The 16145-nt window shown below is 42.2% G+C and overlaps 1 protein-coding gene across 4 annotated transcripts in view; it reads left to right on the top strand.

The window, feature by feature from the left end:
* NALCN (sodium leak channel, non-selective) overlaps positions 1-16145 on the top strand; it is a 294668-nt gene that overhangs the window by 131757 nt on the left and 146766 nt on the right. For all 4 annotated transcript variants that reach the window (XM_043477974.1, XM_043477976.1, XM_043477975.1 and 1 more), the window contains one exon: positions 6914-7105. In XM_043477974.1, coding sequence (XP_043333909.1) covers positions 6914-7105 — 192 coding nt within the window. The remainder of the gene's footprint in view (positions 1-6913; positions 7106-16145) is intronic.

A 16145-nucleotide genomic window follows, 5' to 3' on the forward strand; every position in this document is an offset into this window, starting at 1 on the left:
AACAGACTTTTGAACTCTGTGGGAAAAGGTGAGGGTGGGATGTTTCGAAAGAACAGCATGTATACTATCTATGGTGAAACAGATCACCAGCCCAGGTGGGATGCATGAGACAAGTGCTCGGGCCTGGTGCACTGGGAAGACCCAGAGGAATCGGGTGGAGAGGGGGGTGGGAGGGGGGATCGGGATGGGGAATACGTGTAAATCTATGGCTGATTCATATCAATGTATGACAAAACCCACTGAAAAAATAAAAAAAAAAAAAAAGAAAAGTTACAAATAGGCCAAAGTTTTGCAGACAAAGATATTTAGTCTAGGATTATTGGTGAGAGGGGAAAATGGGAACTGTTTAAGTGATAAATGTGAGGAATAGCTTGGTAAGTCCTATGGAAATTTGACCATAAAAATGATTATGATGAATAGTGGTAAAGAGCCCACCTTCCAATGCAGGAGACATAAGAGACGTGGGTTTGATCCCTCAGTCAGGAAGATCCCTTGGAAAACAGCATGGCAACCCACTCCAGTATTCTTGCCTGGAGAATCCCATTAACAGAAGAGCCTGGTGGGCTACAGTCCATGGGGTCACAGAGTTGGACACGACTGAGCGACTGAGCTCACATAGTAACTTAAAGATATGATTGTTTGTTTACGTATAAAACAGTATAAAAGTATATAACAGGTATAGCTACAAATCCAGCCTGTAAATAACATATGTAGTTTCTATATGTTTATAAAATACCTATAAATGAAAAAATGGCTGGAAAGAAATAACCCAAGTTATTACAAATTGTTAACAGTCAGCATCTCTAGGTTCTTTTCTTCTAGTCTGTTTTACACAAAATATCTAAAATCTGTATGCATGGCGCTAGTCATTGTATACAGATATAGACATATAGCTATAGATATGGTCACATAATGCCTGGTCAGTGAAGTTTGCATTTTTTTTTCTGGTCATGCCATGCAGCTTGTGGGATCTTAGTTCCCCAACTAGGGATTGAACCCAGGCCCACAACAGTGAGTGCAGAGTCCTAACCAGTGGACCACCAGGAACTTCCCAAAGTTAACAATTTTAATGCCTATATAATTTGTAATAGCTTAATTTTTTGTTAGTAGTTGAGTGATTTTCATTCGTATCTCTGTATCCACGGCCAACTTTGTGTTTTTCTAATGAGATAATTAGACACTGCCTCATTTATTTTTTGCCTAAGAGATAAGTCTCTCAAGAAGCTTAGATGTCTCAGGATTTTTGCAAATTCGCAGATGGGGAACCCACTGTCCTGAACAGATTGGCTCTTTATGGGCGGACTTTTATCTCCCTGGTTGGTCCTCACGCTTATTTCTCATCTCACTTGACTTTCCTTCATCATGTTGGCAGCAGTTCTTCCTGGAGTGGATGTCACATTTTTCATATTTAAATGAAGTCAACATTTGAGTACAAAATGTCTCCCTTTATCAGTCATCTCTGAGAATTCTTATTCAGTTGAGTCGCTCAGTCGTGTCTGACTCTTTATGACCCCATGGACTGCAGCACGCCAGGATTCCCTGTCCATCACCAACTCCCGGAGTTTACTTAAACTCATGTCAATTGAGTTGGTGATGCCGTCCAACCATCTCATCCTCTGTCGTCCCCTTCTCCTCTTGCCTTCAATATTTGAGTACAAAACGTCTCCCTTATATCAGTTATCTCTGAGAATCAGTATCACCCATCTATTTATCCAGGTGGTGTTTCCGAAGCACCTCCGATGTGCCAGGCACAGTTCCAGACATTGAGGGAGAGAGGTGAACAAGACAGAGAAGATCCCCTGCTTAGGAAGCTTGCATTCTAGACGGCAAGCTTTTCACATACAAGTACACGAAGGGAATAGGAGTGCTGGAAATGTGATTCAGAAGGAGCAAGCAGGGTGAAAAGGAGAAGCTGTGGGGTGAGGGTTCTGTTTTGGCTAAGTTTGTCCAGGGAAGCCCTCTTTGATGAGGGGACATTTGGGCATAGGAAGAGCAAATCTTGAGAAGGTCTATTGGGGGACCCATTCCAGGTAGAGAGGAACCACGTGACACCTGTTTTGAGGGGAACACGTGCTTAATGGAATGAACAGAGGCAGCTTTGTCCTACTAAAAGTCACAGAATCTTTACAGAATGGTGGAGAATCTGCCTGCTATGTGGGAGACCCAGGTTCGATCCCTGGGTTGGGAAGATCCCCTGGAGAAGTGAATGGCAACCCACTCCAGCGTTCTTGCCTGGAGAATCCCATGGACAGGGGAGCCTGGTGGGCTGTAGTTCACGGGTTGCAAAGAGTTGGACACGACTGAGCGACTAACGCTTTCACTGTCATTTCTGGTTCTAATAGCAGGGTGAGGACACTGGCTGTTATTTATTGTGCACCTACTGTATGCAGACACCCTGCCGAGTGCATGGTTTCATTTGTTTCTTGGTAGATAGAGACTATACATGTAAACTGCTGTCCCTAGAGATTGAGTAACTCACCAAAGACCACATAACCAGCAAGTGGTGGAAACTCATTCCCACGAAGTTTATTCTCATAGTTCACATTGTTCTATTTTAAAGACTTTTTTCTTTTTGATGTGGACCATTTTTAAAGTCACTGTTGAATTGGTTACTATATTGTTTCTGTTTTATGGCTGTGGGGCTCATGGGATCTTTGCTCCCCGACCAAGGATCAAACCCACATTGGAAGGGAAATTTTAACCACTGGAACATCAGAGAACTCCCCTCAGTAGTTCATGTTCTTAACCACGCAGTTTTTACAGCTGTGCCATGGCTGTGCATTCAGTCATGTCCCGGGCAGGCTCCTGCGTTGCTCCTCTTTGCCACCTGGGAAGCCCAACTTTTACAGTATCTCACTATTAATCAGCAGAGTGACTTTTACTGACAGACATAGAAATGTGACCAAGAAAAATATGCTTTAAAAACAACCACAAAATGTCCTACCGTGCTTATCTTTGAATGGCTGGTGTACTTTATTTCGTATCTGTAGGAACACAGAATCCAAAGGCTTTATTGGGTAGACAGAGTGAAAAGCACACTTATCCTCAAATAAATGAAAGGCGTAATTAGAGTCACCGATAAGGATTCTGCCTTGCCACGATGCAGGCTTACCCCCTCTGAAAATGCTGATCAAATCACCAGTGCGGGAATTGTATTAAGTTCTATTTCTTCCAGCTAGTGAAATATTAATTTATCAAAATAGCACAGATGTGCATAGGCTGTTTTCATTAGAATTTGGGACAGGATTCAGAATTGCTTAGGCAGTCTTTTAAATATGATTTTAATTCAAGTGGAGAAAACACAGGGTACTGTGAGTGATAGATCAGTTAAATTGCTCTTGTGAACTTTCCTGGACTCAGCTGTTCAATGATTAGATAGTGAATCATTTATGTCTGAGAATAAATAAGTCTGATAAATATGTAAAATTTTTTCATGTTATTATTCTGGGTGTTAATATGAGTGTTACTGTTTTAATAGTTCTTATGATAAAGCTGTTTCTTATTTGCAAAGATGACCCAAGTGTAATATGCTCTGGTTTGAAAGTCCATGTTAAAAATTATAGTGGGAAAAATTGGTAGCTTAAACATGCCTGTGGTATAAATGTTTAATTTGAACAATATTATTTCTCACATAAATTTTCTTCTTTATGTGTGTATTGTGTGGTGGGTGGGTGTTCAGTCACTCAGTCAGGTCTGACTCTTTGCGACCCCACAGACTGTAGTCTGCCAGGCCCCTCTGTCCATGGGATTTCCCAGGCAAGAAGAGTGGAGTGGGTTGCCATTTTCTTCTCCAGGGGATCTTCCCGACCCAGGGATCAAACCCACTTCTGCTGTGTCTCCTGCACTGGCAGGAGTTAGATTCTTTACCACTGAGCCACCTGGGAAGTATTTTAAAGGAACATGAGTGAAATCTACATTTTGTCAGCTTCTTTAAACATTTGTCCATTAGTTGATTAGACATGCAGCTGCAATGTTCTGCAGACAACACGAATAAGATTCACTATCAGTACATGTGCAGGGAAAGTCGCTTCAGTCATATTTGACTCTTTGATATCCTATGGACTATAGCCCACCAGTAGTTCCTGTTAATTCAGAATCTGGTGGTAGGAGATAAGTGTGACTTCAGAGATGGTAAATTCAGAGGTTAGTATGGCATCTCTGGGACTCAGTCCTTTTCTCCACTCACCTTTTTTCTGGGTTGGTATAATGCTTAAGTTGGCTTTCTCCATGTGGTGGCAAAGAAGGCTCCTAGAAGCTCGCGACTTATGTGACTCTTGTAGTAATTCCAGTTGGGGATTAAAAATAGACTACTTCTTCTAAGCCCCACAGAAGTTCTGATGACTGAGGTCATTGTGAATATTCTGGCCAGGCCTGGATCGTGGAGGTCAGGGAGTCCCTTCTGGGCCTCATAGATTAAGAGCAGAGTAGGAATGATTTGCCAAAGGAAAATTAGGAGGATTAGCAAGCTAGGATTGCTGGAAAAATGCCAAACTCATGTTTTTATTTGTGTAAAAATTTTAATATAAGCTTTTAAAGCATTTCTTTTTCCTTACCATATTCTGTTTTCTCCTGAGAAGCCTTCAAAGATACCTTAAGTTCTTATTGATATTGAACTATCTTGAACTACTGTACAATAATCATCTTTCATTTATGCCAAGACCACAATTTTCCTATTTCAACGTCTCTAAACTGGAAAAGACCCTGCTGCTGGGAGGGATTGGGAGCAGGAGGAGAAGGGGATGACAGAAGATGAGATGGCTGGATGGCATCACCGACTCAATGGACATGAGTTTAAGTAAACTCTGGGAGTTGGTGATGGAAAGGGAGGCCTGGCGTGCTGCAATTCATGGGGTCGCAAAGAGTCGGACACGACTGAGCGACTGAACTGAACTGAACTGAAACTGGGATCTGGCTTCCCTGGTGCCTGAGATGGTAAAGATTCTGCCTGTAACACAGGAGACCCCGGTTCAATCTCCAGGTAGGGAAGATCACCTGGAGAAGGAAATGGCAACCCAATCCAGTATTCTTGCCTGGAGAATTCCATGGACAGAAGAGCCTGTCAGGCTGCTACAGTCCATGGGGTCTCAAAGAGTCGGACATGACTGAATGACTAACACTTTCAAACTGGGATCTGCCTTATGATCAGGGATGTGTTATACTTTAATTGGCAGCATTTTCAATTTCGTATCAGTACATTGAAAAAAAAATGGCATCTTAGACTTATTGAAAAATGTTACTTTTCTGTACTTTATACTTCAACTTTTAATTATATTCTACTTTATGCTTTTAATCTTATAGATAAACCCTTAAGAGCTGTGCTTTTGTATTATATTAACACTCAGGCTGTAACAGGAATAGCCATTGAGTCTTATTTGTCCAACACAGTGTTTGGCACATAATAGTATTTTTTAAGTGAATGAGAAAATTACTTATGTGTGTGAGTTTTTGCATATATATTCAAAACATGTAAACATGTGTGTATTTAGATAACCAGCTAAGCACAAGGTTCTAAAAAGTTCTAAAAAAATAACGAAGTTCTAAAAATACAGGGCTTGGGTAAGATTGATGTATGTTTCTCTCCAGTTGGTGAGTGAGTGAAAGTCATTCAGTTGTGTCCTTCTCTTTGTGACCCCATGGACTGAACCACCCCCTACCCCCGATTCCTCTGTCCATGGAATTCTCCAGGCAAGAATAATGGAGTGGGCTGCCATTTCCTTCTCTGCGGGGATCTTTCTGACCCGGGGATCGAAACCAAGTCTCCTGCATTGCAGGTGAATTCTTTACCATCTGAGCCCCCAGGGAAGCCCCCTGTTCCCTGAGGTCATCCAGAAAGCCAGCCTATTCGGTTGGATTGAAGCTGTCACCTTCTATAGGAGGCTTCTATTTCTGATCCAAAGGGGCAACTCCAGTTGTTCTCATCGGCCAGCTAGAGGAAGGTATAACAAGTGTCCAGGCCAAATTTATTTCATTTCATGTTTCCTGTTTTGTTCTCATTTAATCCACCTTGCCTGACCATGGACTCAATCTACGTCCCGGCATGTCTGAATCTGAAGTTCCGCAAAGAAGTCTAAAAATGCATGTGCCAAAACTCAATTGCCAGTGTGAGCAAGAAGGAAGTACATAGGACAGTAAAGTGAATGTAAGGGTCCGTTAAATCCATAAAAGTAGACCAGATCAGAGGTCGAGAGCTTGTACGGAGTGACCCATATGGAATAAGACACATGTCGTTATATTTTGTACCAACTGCTCAGAATAAAAACACTTGAAATATTGAAGAAAAAAACAAGGTGTAAAAATTACTTCCTTTCACACTCCATAGGTCTGAACCTAGTCCACAGCCACACTTGGAAGTGGGGCTGGAAAATGCAGAATATAACCCTGGGCAGCTAATTGCTGGGCTAAAATTCAGAAAGTTCTATTAATTAAAGGAAGGATAGAATGGGTCTTAGGGTAACAGTCTAGCCGTGAATAAAGACTCCCTGATGGAAGGATTTTTAAAATTGCTTTATGAATGTACCATAATCCCTAGGAAGGGGTGTTTTTTTTTTTTTATAACAATGAATATAGCTAATATTGAACTAATGTTTTCTTTGATATTTGAACATTAGGAAAAATTGTCAGCTTTATTTCAACAATAGTGTTAATTAATGCCACTTTGAATTATCACAGCATATGTTAAAACAGTGAGTTGTCACCCTTTTCCTGCCTTCATTCCTTTGGGATTTGTTGAGTTCTTGTTGTACAACAGGCACTGAACTAGGCTAATATCTTAGCTCTTAAAGTGTTTCATCACTAAATACTCAGATGGAAAATGCAATTTTATAGAGTGCTATAAAAAATGAGATTTTAGTCTGAACTTATTTAAGATTCATTGTAAACGGTCTAGTGTGTATGTTTTTCTCTCCCACAACAGGTTCTTCGGGTAGTTCGGCTTATTAAAATTTCACCTGCATTAGAAGACTTTGTATACAAGATCTTTGGTCCTGGAAAAAAGCTTGGGAGTTTGGTTGTGTTTACTGCCAGCCTCTTGATTGTTATGTCGGCAATTAGTCTGCAGATGTTCTGCTTTGTCGAAGAGCTGGATAGATTCACGACATTTCCAAGGGTAAGAACAAGAAATGCAGTCAGTGTAATTCAGTTATTTCTTATTTTAGTAGTAATGCTTAATGTCAAAGTCATTTCACTTTAGCAGTGGCTTAAAAAATACTAACTTTTTTATAACTTGGAGTAATTCAATTTTAATATTCACAGTGGTCTCTTCTACAGAATACAGGTGTCCGAGCACATTTTCAGCATTGTCAGATTATGTGTCAATTCTAAAATTCTGGAAACAATCTAATAGAATGAGATGCAGAAACCATTAAAGGTAGAAGATGGGGTTCTTAGTACCTATAAATGAAAATATAGCAGAACTTTTAAATTATTAATTTTAAAATGCTTGCAATGTGCTTTTGTGTGTTTGTGAGAGGTAACATTTTAAATTTGTTTTGCAGTTCATGTGTATTTTTATGTCAGGCATAATCTAGAAGAGAATTTTTATTTCCAATATATAAATTTCATAAACTCTTCAGATTTGAAGTGTCTTTAAAAGATCATCTAGTTCATAGCTCTGTATTCTCATTAAGATTCACTTAGGTTAAAAAGCAAGTTAAAAACCAATCAATCAATAAAAAAACTAATCAGTCCCTAATCAGAAGGACCCTGAAATTTAACTCTATAAGGATTTAGAAATATGAAAAAAATATAATGACCAAGACAAGGTTTATCACCATAAACTGAAATAGTAAGGTCTGTTGTATGAGAAGAATTATCTTGGGGTAAGAACAACAAATAATACATCCAAAAAAAAAAAAAGCTTTACGGGTAAAGTTATGGGTAACATAATAGATAGACTAACATAGCCTGAGTTTTTTTGTTTTTTTTTTTTAATCTTAACAGATAGACTAATAAACTCTGGGTTATTGTAATTTTTTTTTTTAATCTTGTGCTAAATGTGTTACTCATTGCCAAGCATCTATTGAGTGTCTATCAAGAACCAGGCAGTCTTGGCAATCCTGAGATATAAATGCAATTCAGTTCCCAGTCTTCAGGAATTCCAGCTGAGATGCAGGTAATCACTAAGCAAATATCAAGCATGACAGGCTTTGATAAAGGCAGACACTGGGAACCCAGAGGGAAGGTGCACAACCAGGGGTGGAAAAATCCAGAAAGGCTCTCTGGAACAGGAGGTTGGTGAAGAACAGCTGGATGAAGTCAGATGAAGTGCAGAGAACAGTGTTCCTTCCAGGTCTTGTGCCGAAGGTCTGAAGTGAGCCGTGTCTTGTTCCAGAACTTAAAGGAGAAAGAACAGTCGACGGCAAGGGGAGGACATAAAGCCAGGGAACTTTTAAGTGGATGAAAGCATGATTGTGATTAAACGTTGCTAAGAGAGTGCAAGGAGTGGGCCACAAAGATGCATGGGGTCAGGAGGAGGACGGCAGGAGGTTTCCAGAGGTGGCTGCAGGGCCCGGCGCCGGGATTGCCCTCAGGCACGTGTGGAGCTGAGGCGGTCTTGTAGGACAGTGAGCCAAGCCCAAAGCCATGGCGAGCCTTGGTTCACTGATCGCCCCGGTGCAGGCAGCAGGCAGGAGCGGGCGTGGCTGCCCGGGTTCCCTTCTGCCCCCGGCAGGGCAGGCTGAGGGGCTGGGGGGTCGGCCCTGGTGTGGAGGGGCGGGGGCTGGGCACTGCCTGGGAGTCCTGAACAAAGCTCCTGCCCACTTACAGGCCGGGGAGGAGGGGGGGGTGCGCCTAGAGGAAGGGCTGGGAGTGAAAACGTGCAGAGTCAAGGTGGAGAACAGTGCTGAGCGCCATGAGAAGACTCCGAGTAGAGACGTGTGGGCCAGGAAGCCAGGGACCTGAGCGGGCAGCCTGGGGGCCTGTCTCGCTCCCTGAAACTCCCGCCGGAGACTGCGGTGCAGGGCTGTGCCCGAGACCGAGGGGAAGGGCAGTTTCCCTCCCCCAGGGACCTTCCAGGCAAAGCCTGGTCATTGCCCGTGGTCAGGCAGCTTAGGGTTGGCCTGGAACCAGACTCCCCTACAGGAAGGCCTGCTCTTCCTCCGGGGACAGAAGGATGCAAGCAAAGATGATGGTGTCGTCATCAAGGCCAGCTTGTCCTAGGCTGCCCCCTCGCTGCCCCCTTATTGGGTAAATACAAAGAGCAGACCGCCATCTTTGTTGTCTGTCTTCACCATCCATCCCTCAGGCCTCACTAAGGATCAGCCTTTGTTCTGGGCAACGGGGTACTAAGTGGGAACAGCCTGTATTTATTTATTGCACAGACCTATCTTAATTTCATAATTTATCTTCACTTTTCACCCTTTCCTCTCATTTCACACAACTGATTTTATATCCTTTACCCCAAACCTCTTTTTGGAGTGCAGAATATTCCAGATATTTTAAGGGTGATATCTCACTCCAGAGTTGTCTGAATCAGCCTCCTGTAACCAATGAGTTAATATTTCTATAGCAGAACATCAACCTTCAGACAAAGAAGGATAAATGATACAATAAATAAGTCATAGATCAGGTCAGACTTTTGCTACTAAATGAGCTACCAACAAAACACAACAAAGCACCTTTGGGTATTTTCAAAATGTTTTGAGTGTTGAAATTGAAAATAAGAGCTGTGGGCCTGCATACAGAATCATCGTGGATGAGAGTCTGTACGTCCCACTCCATTACTTTTTACTTGTGCTCACTCTGTCGTATCTGACTCTTTGTGACCCCATGCACTATAGCCCAGTAGGCTCTTATGTCCATGGGATTTTCCAGGGAAGAATACTGGAATGGGTTCCCATAAGACACCAAACAAATTATACTTTAAACTTTTTTTTTACATCTAGAATATAGGCAAAAATGGGACTTCCCTGGTAGTCCAGTGGCTAAGACTTTGTCTTCCAATGTAGAGGGTGTAGGTTGGATCCTTGGTCAGGAGGCTAAGATACCACATGCCACATGGTCAAAAAATAAAACAGAAGCAGTATTGTACCAAATTCAATAACTTTAAAAATGTTCCACATCAAAAAAAATCTTAAAATACAGGCAAAAATGGTATTTTCCACATAGTATTGTGTGTGTTGAATAATATATAAACAATCCAACCCTGGGCTTAGAAAGCATTAGGAAAAAAAGTGACATCCTATAAAATGTATTTGAAATTGGCATAATACAGAGGCTACTCAACATTAAAGACAAAGCTGCTTTAGATCCCTTGGGATTTGCTCTGTTTCTCTAGCTATAATAGTAATCAAGGAACATTGCATTTTCAGATCTCCAATTACTCAATTGTGCTTCTCTGCCTGATTACTGTGACCATCTTAATGAAAGCAGCCAGTGACTAGGGAGCCCCCTAATCAGTTATCCAGCAGCTGACAGAGTTGACACAAGAAGGGACTGGCTTTCTCCTTGCGTAGGGATGCAGTTAAGAGTTAAATCCCCGAAACATAATCAAATTCTACAAGAAATGCTGAAAGTATTACAGTTGCAAAAAGCAGTCATTATCATTCCAAGTCAAAGCACCATCACTGGTGACACTTGCCTGATAGGAAGTGATCAGGAAAGATGGTTACAAACACAAGACAGCTATGCTTGATTTCTGTGGTCTTGCTTCCTTTCCTGCTCATGAGACGTGTCAGTACTCAATAGTTGGGTGTTGAGGTGTGTGCTAGGTCACTTCAATCGTGTCCAACTCTTGGCGACACAATGGACTGTAGCCCACCAGGTTCCTCTGTCCATGGAACTCTCCAGGCAAGAATGGAGAGTTGGGTTGCCATTTCCTTCTCCAGGGGACCTTCCCCATCCAGGGATCAAACCCCAGTCTTCTGCATTGCAGACTATTACTTTACCGACCAAGCTACCAGGGAAGCCCAGCATTTGTGCCTGGAAAATCATTATTGGGCTGTTTGCTGGAAGTTGACCTTGACGCAGTCAACCAGGGCAGGTATAATCTCTCCAGAGAAACAAGACTAGATGTAAAACCAAACCCTGATTTGATTGGACCTGATTGTATCTTGGGCTCCAGCAACCTACCATGAGATGCCTCTAAGAGGAGCTGACATGGACACAAAAGATGGTTTCCTGTCCAAATCCCAGGAAGAGAGCCCTGGAGGGACAGAGGGACAGTGAGACAACAGCAACCTGGGCAAACTAAGTGACCGCCCAGCGCCTTGACCCTCTGATGCAGCTCCGCCCACGTGGAAAACCCAGTGCTTCCTGAACTGAAAGGATGCTGAAGGGATTAGCATTATTCCACCAGTTCCCCATGGGTCTGCTTGCCTAACCCCCGCAGCCCATTCTCCATTTGCATTAAAACTGCAAATTTACACCTTCTTAGGTATGAATTGTCTCATGCCATTCTCCCATTTAAAATGCTTCAAGATCCTCCTTTCCCTCAAGATAACAAACATTTTAATAGGGTTTTCAGTATCTTTTCATCTCTGGCCCCACTTACCTCTTTGGACCCAGATTTCAGGATTTCCTCCAGCATCCCTTTCAAAGGCAGAGATGGTGTCTTTTTTTTTTTTTTTCTTTTCTTTTCTTTTTTAATTTTTTTCTTCTTTTTAAATTTTCTTCTTTTCTCTTTTCATTTTTTTTCTTTTCTTTTTTAATTTTTTTTTTTTTTTAATGTTGTGAGGCATGTGAAATCTTAGTTCCCCAACCAGAAATCGAACCCACAGTCCCTGCGGTGGAAACTCAGAGTTTTAACCACTGGACCACCAGGGAAGTCCATCCTGACGGTGTCCGTCTTGTTCATTTAAATCCTTCATGTTCAGCACAACCGTTGCCACAGGGTAGCTGGTTTGAATGAAGAATGATGCTGGACCAAAGCAAACCTCTCTGATCCTCCCACACCTTATCAGCTCAGCAGGTCAGATTCCGTCTTCACTGTTGTCCACAGCTCTGGGACCCCCCCACTTAGCCTCCATCATACCCCTCACCCTTCTCCCATCAGCAATGTCTGCATAATTCTGTCGGAATGCTTTGGCTGCCAGTAGGAAAAAACTGACTCCAACTGACTTAAACAATTAGGAAATTCATCTCACAAAATTCAAGAGATTAGGTAGATTTTAGGAAGCCGGGACTCTGAATCTTCCATGGAAATTCTCTCAGTTGTTGTTGTGGGTTGAATTACGTGCCCCTAAAGACATGCTGAAGTCCTAACCCCCAGGATCCCAAAAATGTGGCCTTGTCTGGAAATAGAGGTCATCAGGTTAAAACAAGGTCCTTAGGGTGAACTCTGATCCAGTACAGCCGATATTCTATACAAAGGGGAGCGTCTGACACCCACACAGACATACACGGAGAGAAGACGATGTGAAGCAGCATGCGGCGAAGGTGGCCGTGTGACTGGCAGGGCGTCTGCAAGCCAGGGAGCCCCCAGGATTGCCAGCAAGAGCCCAAAGCAGAAGAGGCAAGGGAAACCCTTCCGAGGGAGGCTTCAGAGGCTGCATGGTCCTGCCAACAGCTTGATTTCTGACTGCTAGCCTTCAGAACTATGAGAATAAATTCCCATTGTTTGAAACCACCTGGTTTTAGGTACCAGCAACCCTAGCAAACCAATATAGTTTCCTTCTCTGTGTGATGTCTTTGTGTGAACAAAATGGATGCACCATTTCTGGGCTTCATGATAAAATCTCGAAGAAGGAGGACATCGTCTCTGCCCAGGTCTCCTCCTTAAAAGCAAGGTCACCTTTTCCAGTCCCTTCTCCCCCCATGCCCCCACTATAGACAGGCCCTCATCTCTCATCAGCAGGATTGGGTCACGTGGTCACTGCTGAAGAAATCACTGCACGATGGCTGGAGTCAAGGTGATTGTCTTGGATTCATCATGGGGGAAGAAATGGATACTGGAGGGACAGCCACAGAAACTATGGCAATGCTCAGCCCCAAAACCTGAACAGGATTTCTCTCTCTCATCTCTGCCTCCAAATCTCTTGTATGTCTTGTGCAAATAGGGGATGTAGATAGAAGCAGGGAAGGATGGGGTCTGGTGTCTATTTTCTCTCCCAGCAGCAGCTGGGCCCCAGCTTCTTTCCAAGATGCTCAAATGGGACGTGCCAGGAAGCCAGCATAGGGCCTGGCACATACTGGACTCTTGCTTTCCCTCTTTTTCCAGTTCCTTCTGTCGCATGCTGTCAACACGCATGCAAAGTATCTTCTCCTCTACTTATATTACAAGTATCTTTAAGTTGGCAGCACTGTGATCTCCCCTCCTGACACCTCCCAGAGCACTTACTAGCACTGTGTTGGGACTTCCCTGGTGGTCCAGTGGCTAAGACTCCATGCTCCCCAAGTAGGGGGCCAGGGTTTGATCCCTGGTCAGGGAACTAAATGCCATATGCCCCCACTAAGAACTGCACATTGCCACAGCTAAAGATCCCACATGCTGCAGCTTAGACCCCGCACAGCCAAATAAATGGAGAAGCGGTAAAAAATAAAAACCACTGTGTCTTGGGTTGTGTAGCATTGGAAAGCAGAGAGAGGGGAAACAGCCAGTGGAGCCTCAGCAGAAACCCTGGATATGGAGAGGAGCCTAAATGTTTCCAGTGAGAAAAGAGAGAATGATGCAATTTAATAAAGCAACTTTGTCATCTCAAGCCAATAACTTTCTCTTCTAATTTGGACCAAGCAGACACTTTGCTAAGTAGAAATAATGCGATTAAGCCCTGCTGTGAGGCAATATCCCGCCGTTCCTCCTTTGTTGGGACTAATAGGTTGTATTATAAGAACAATTAGATTAGCTTTTCATGAAGGAACAACCCATACAGGTCAGGAGACAGCTTGCTCTAGGCAGGTTGCCACCCAGCTTTCTGTAGCAGGGACAAAAACAATTGGCGTTTTCTCCTGGTTGCCTGACCAAAGCTTCTGTGCACAGTTTCACTACAGTTTTTTTTTTTAAATTTTATTTATTTTTAATTGGAAGATAATTGCTTTACAATATTGTGTTTCTGCCATACAGCATCATGAATCAACCATAGATACACATGTGCGCCCCCCCTCCTGAGCCTCCCTGCCACCTGCCTCCCCATCCCAGCCCCTAGGTCATCACAGAGCCCTCCCTTGAGCTCCCTGGGGCATACAGCGAATTCCCACTGGCTATCTGTTTTACACACGGTAATGTATATGTGTCCACCTACTCTTCATTCAGCCCACCCTCCCCTTCCCGCCCTGTGCCAGCCGAGAGCCTACTATACAAAGTGAAATAAGTCAAAAAGAGAAAAACAAAATTATTGTATATGAATACGTTTATGTGGAATCTAGAGAGATGGTACTGATGAGCCTATTTGCAGAGCAGCAGTGGAGTGACTATGGTTTCCACTTAGTATACAAAGCAATTTTAGTATGTTGCTAAAATACTTGCAATGGGGATTTCACTGGCAGCCCAGTGGCTGAGACTCCACACTTCCACTGTAGGAAGCGTGGCTTCGATCCCTGGTTGGGGAGCTAAGATCTCGCATGCCACAGGGCGTGGCCAAAAAATAAGTAAAAGTCAAAATCGATGCAAAGAAAATCCATGATGAACAAAAAAATCAAAATAATAATAATAACAAATACTTGGAATAAACATCCACTGTAGATCTTTAACCAGATCGATATCTTTATTCCTTTTAATTTCCTGCTAAAATAATAGTAAGTAGGCCTAGTTTTTATTCATAAATAATAATACACTACCCTCCATAACACAGGTAATTGAATTTTTTTTTGCCAAGTCAGACCCCAAATTTAATTCAATTGCAAATTATATTTGAATGAAAATAATCATTCAGCTTTCTTTTTTTTAACTTTTTATTTTGTATTGGAGTATAGCCGATTAACAGTGTTGTGATAGTTTCAGATGAACAGCAAAGGGACTCAGCCATATATATATATATGTGTGTGTGTGTGTGTGTGTGTGTGTGTGTGTGTATCCATTCTCCCCAGGGAACTTGAATTTTAATATTGTTTATTTGATATAAGTTTTCTTAATTCGCATTCTCTAAATGCTAATTACTTGCTCTATTGAATTTTCACTTATAAAATCATGTCCAAAGGAGTTATACAATATAAGAAGTAAATGCTATTAAACACTTAATTACAAATTAATTTTCCTGTTTCCTCTCACCACCAGAATGGCTAATCATGCTGTTAGTTGCATTGAAAGGATTTAGTTGCATTGAAAGAATTGAGAAATTTGAAGAAAAAATTTGTCCCTTCATTTTTTTTCAACATTTGCAAGATGTAGGATTTGACTACATTTTTCATACATTCGGGGTTTATCTTCAAAGGGATAATTAGTTCAACTGATATTGCTGAAATCTTTATTAATTTTTGTTTCTATTATTTTACAGTCTTCCATGTATTTTTTTTTCATTTTTTTCATGATCTATAAGAGGCATGCAAAGGTATATAGAGCATAATAAGATGTATTCTTCTGTGGCCATATGCAGTTTAAAAAGCAGATTAATGGGAGTTCCCTGATGGTCCAGTGGGTAAGACCTCCAAGCTTCCAGTCCAGGGGGTGTGTGTTCGATCCCTGGTTGGGGAACTAAGATCCCACATGCTTCATGGAGCGACCACAAAAATAAATAAGTAAATCATCTTATTTTTAAAAAAGTAGGTTAGCAATAGATCTGACGTCTTGGAGTACCATCCCCTCATCTCTCTCCTCCCTTTCCCATAGTGAACCACTTTTCTGAACTTGATGTTTTTTCTTAGCATCGCTACATCCTTGTACACTTTTAACGCATGTATAGGCATCAACTGAGACTCACTTGTCTTTTTGTGTAATTTAAATTCACCTTGTGTGTCCTCATACTGGACTGTTTCTCCGGCTAATTGCTGTTTTGGCTCAACACTCTGTGAGATTTACCAATGTGAGTGAGTACATGATGTAGCTGTATTTTATGTATTTCTTTTGGGGTATAATATGCAACTCTACATTGCATCATATGATGCTGGGAAAGATGGAAGGCAAAAAGAGAAGGGGACAGCAGAGGATGAAATGTTTAGATAGCATCACTGACTCAATGGACCTGAAATTGAGCAAACTCCGGGAGATAGTGAAGGACAGAGGAGGACTAGCGTGCTGCAATCCATGGGGTCACAAAGAGTCAGACAACAGTCGGATG

The sequence above is a fragment of the Cervus canadensis genome, chromosome 9, assembly GCF_019320065.1.
Source record: "Cervus canadensis isolate Bull #8, Minnesota chromosome 9, ASM1932006v1, whole genome shotgun sequence".
Lineage (NCBI taxonomy): Eukaryota > Metazoa > Chordata > Mammalia > Artiodactyla > Cervidae > Cervus > Cervus canadensis.